The following is a 3299-nucleotide window of genomic DNA, read 5'->3' as shown; positions in this document are numbered from 1 at the left end:
TCCATAATGCACACTATATATCAAGAAGCTAAGTATGAAACTCTTTTACTCTATGATAAATTTTTTTGAAAGATAATATAAAAGTCAGGTATACATGCATGCACACACTACATATGAAAAATTTCAATTTAGCAAAGTGCTACCAAAACCACCGAATTCATCGATTATATGAACTTATTAAAGTAATAGGTTAATTATTACATACATTACTTTCATCATAATGGCTAGTTAGCTAATAATTGATAATTACGTACCCTAATACTTGTAAGGGGGATTAGTACCCAATGAAATAAAAGTACTCGAGTCTCAAGTAGACTATCTAGTAGAGACAAATAAATTGAAGTGCAATTAAGAAAATTCATATAATATATAAATAAATATGAAAATTAAACATTTAGCTAGCTAGCTCAACTTAGCTATTTTCCTCCCATTAGAACTACCTAAGTAAAATAAACGACTTGATGAAAAACTAAATAAAGAAAGAAAATTCTTGTGAAAATTGAGAAAACTAACCTGTTTGCATGATCTAGCTAAGCTAAGCTACAACATTTGAAGAAGAATAAAACCATGTAAATTTTTTAGTACATTTACATGATCAATCACAATTCACGAGCTTGTTCACGAGTTGTTCATGAGCGTATCAGCTAATTTAATCTTCTCTTCGGAGTTTATTTAAAAGAGTAGTAATAAGAGCATCCCTCTTTTCAGCCCTAGCTTCCTCTCTCATTTTCCTCTGCTCTTCTCTTTCTCTCCACCTCCTCTCCATCACCAACCTCTCATTCTCCAACGCCTCCATTCTCTGCCTCCACTCCATCTCCGCCCTCCTCCTCTCCTCCTCCCTCGCCTCGTACGCCTCCCTCCATTGCACCTCCATTTGCAACTGCTGCTTCATAAAATCCTCCAACATCTCCTTCACCGCGTTAATACTATTATTAGTATTCGTAATTATACTACTAACATTACCACCACCACTACTAGTCATTGTTTTCGCCTTCTTGCTTGCTTTCTTCTTAACACCGCCTTTTTCTCCATCTGTATCCTCATCCTCCTCCTCCTCCGATGTCATGCCTTGGCCTTGTGCTAGCTTGTTCTTCTTCGTTGTCGTCGTAGACGATGTGCCTGGTCCGCCTTCTTCCTCCGCCCACAGCATCCTCTGCATCCTCGCCGTAAAAATCGCTTGCATCTCGTTGTAGAATGGGAATTGTTGCCTCATCACATCCGGTTCCATTGTCTCACACCCCTAAGCTTCCCTCAACAAATATAATTTCAAACAAACTAAAATCAAAATTAACATCCAATAATCCAATCACTTTTGTTACACTATATATATCAATCCATACAAATAATATAAGTTATTATAAAATTGTCTCATACTGACTTCTATTTTGAATTTAGCATGTCGGACACACAAACACATTTATATATATATATATAAAAAAAAAAAAAAAAAAAAAAAAAAAAAGCAATACATTAGTTGTCCTAAATCATGAAAACAAAACGCGTTGTATTTTTTTGAACAAACAAAAAAATAATTGTAGGAAGGTAATTAAGATAGCTAGCTAGGAAATACTAGCAAAATTGTTTGTATAAGCTCTTATCCCGAGATTACTGTATGTATTAAGTGTTAGAAAAACTTGATTTGAAATAATATTTCTGTTTAAGAGCGAACCCGTGTTTTACCTAAAAAAAGGTACGATAAGGGAGATTGATATAAAAATAGACATAGATATAGATATAGAAATAGCTAACCTTGTAACGGGTGACGAGGTTTTTCCATTTACACTTGCACTGCTCAGCGCTACGATTGAAACCTTTTTCTCTCATTTTAGTAGAGATAACTTCCCAAAGAAGCTTGTTCCTTTTAGTTTCCATAAAATTCCGGTCTAAATCTGCTCGAATAATTAAGAACTCTTTTGTCTCTTGAACACTCCACTGTGGGAATCTATCCCCTGTATCCACCCCCACCGTACCACTCATTTGTTGCTGTTGCGGCGGCTGCTGCTGTTGCTGATGATGATGATACAGGTGTTGATGATGTTGATGCATATGCCCTTCCATTAACGAAGTATAAACCAAAAACATAAAACAAGAAAAAAAAAAAAAATTATATACTACTTATATAAAATTGATGTAAAAATTAAAAGAGGGGATGGTTTAGATTATGATATATTTATATCGGATGAAAAGATATAATTATTGAGGGATCGTATTGGAACCACGAAGTTAATAAAGTGGGAAAAGTGATATAAGTGTGAAAGAATTTAATTAAGAGATTGATGAGACGATAATATTGTGTACGGGTTTGTAAGGAGGGCGATTCATGTTCATAAGAGAGAATATCACAAAGAATTTTTTGAGAGAGAAGAGAAAGAGGGGAGAGAAAGGTGTTATAAAAAATTGTTGAATGTTTTTAATTTTATTTTTTTTGGGGTTAAATGAATGAAAATATTTGTAGATGTCTCAATCAAAGAAGTCTAATTACCTCATCTGTCTACGCGGAATTCTTTCCTTCTCTTTATTTTTTTTTTCTCTCTCCTGAGTTATCACCTGTTTTTCTAGAATATTCTGTTTTTGTATATAAAAATAATAAAGTTCAATTTTTTTTAAAGGATAGGCATTTACTACGTAGGAGAATATGGAATGTGAGTTCAATTTTAACTTTCCAATTTATTATTTATTTTTGCTTTTTATTGTTTTTTTTTTTTTAGTTAATTAACTTTTTGATATGTTTTGTACTATGTACTCCTTAAGTTTTACAAATTATTTGTATTACTGTATTTAGTTTTGTTATACGGGTATACTTCTTATTAGGACAATGTTTTCCTTTGCTTAATTCATATAGTCATATAACGTTTTTATAAATTGGCCTAGCTATAGCACGAGACTCCGTTTATTTTTTTCTTCCTGGTTAATTAGCTGTGAGACTTGTGACCCAAAAGGTAAATGACTAAATGAGTTCGTGGTCCATATTATATATTCTATTTGATTTATGGAGATACACTTAGAGAGGACAACTTAGGAAACCAAAGATATATATTCGTATATACGTAAGAACTAAGGATATATTTTGTTCAACTTAATTTTTAGTCAATTCAGCTTCAATCTGTTCAATTCAGTTACAATTAATTCAGTTCAGTCAGTTTAGTTTAGTTCAATTCAATTCCTAATTTCTTTCTCTCATAAACAATTGATTTCAGTTCTATTCATTTCAGCCCCAATAACAGTTTAGTTTTGTTCAGTTCACTTCGATTGTTTTTAGTAAATCGGAACAGACCCTAACGTACCCGAAATGAGTACTA

At 32.8% G+C, this 3299-nt stretch overlaps 1 protein-coding gene across 1 annotated transcript; it reads right to left on the bottom strand.

Moving 5' to 3' along the window:
* Window positions 1-327: 327 nt before the first annotated feature.
* LOC110710748 (trihelix transcription factor GT-3b-like) lies at window positions 328-2810 on the bottom strand. Its single transcript, XM_021889084.1, has 2 exons — window positions 1750-2810; window positions 328-1240 (listed from the first exon to the last, which is right to left on the bottom strand). Exons 1-2 carry the CDS (start codon window positions 2080-2082, stop codon window positions 650-652), a joined length of 924 nt encoding a protein of 307 aa, XP_021744776.1. The 5' UTR covers window positions 2083-2810; the 3' UTR covers window positions 328-649.
* Between the last annotated feature and the right edge of the window lie 489 nt (window positions 2811-3299).

This window comes from Chenopodium quinoa, unplaced genomic scaffold (assembly GCF_001683475.1).
Source record: "Chenopodium quinoa cultivar QQ74 unplaced genomic scaffold, ASM168347v1, whole genome shotgun sequence".
Classification (NCBI taxonomy): domain Eukaryota; kingdom Viridiplantae; phylum Streptophyta; class Magnoliopsida; order Caryophyllales; family Amaranthaceae; genus Chenopodium; species Chenopodium quinoa.
The sequence above is the reverse complement of the archived record's forward strand: the minus strand, read 5'-3'. Positions and strand labels throughout refer to the sequence as shown.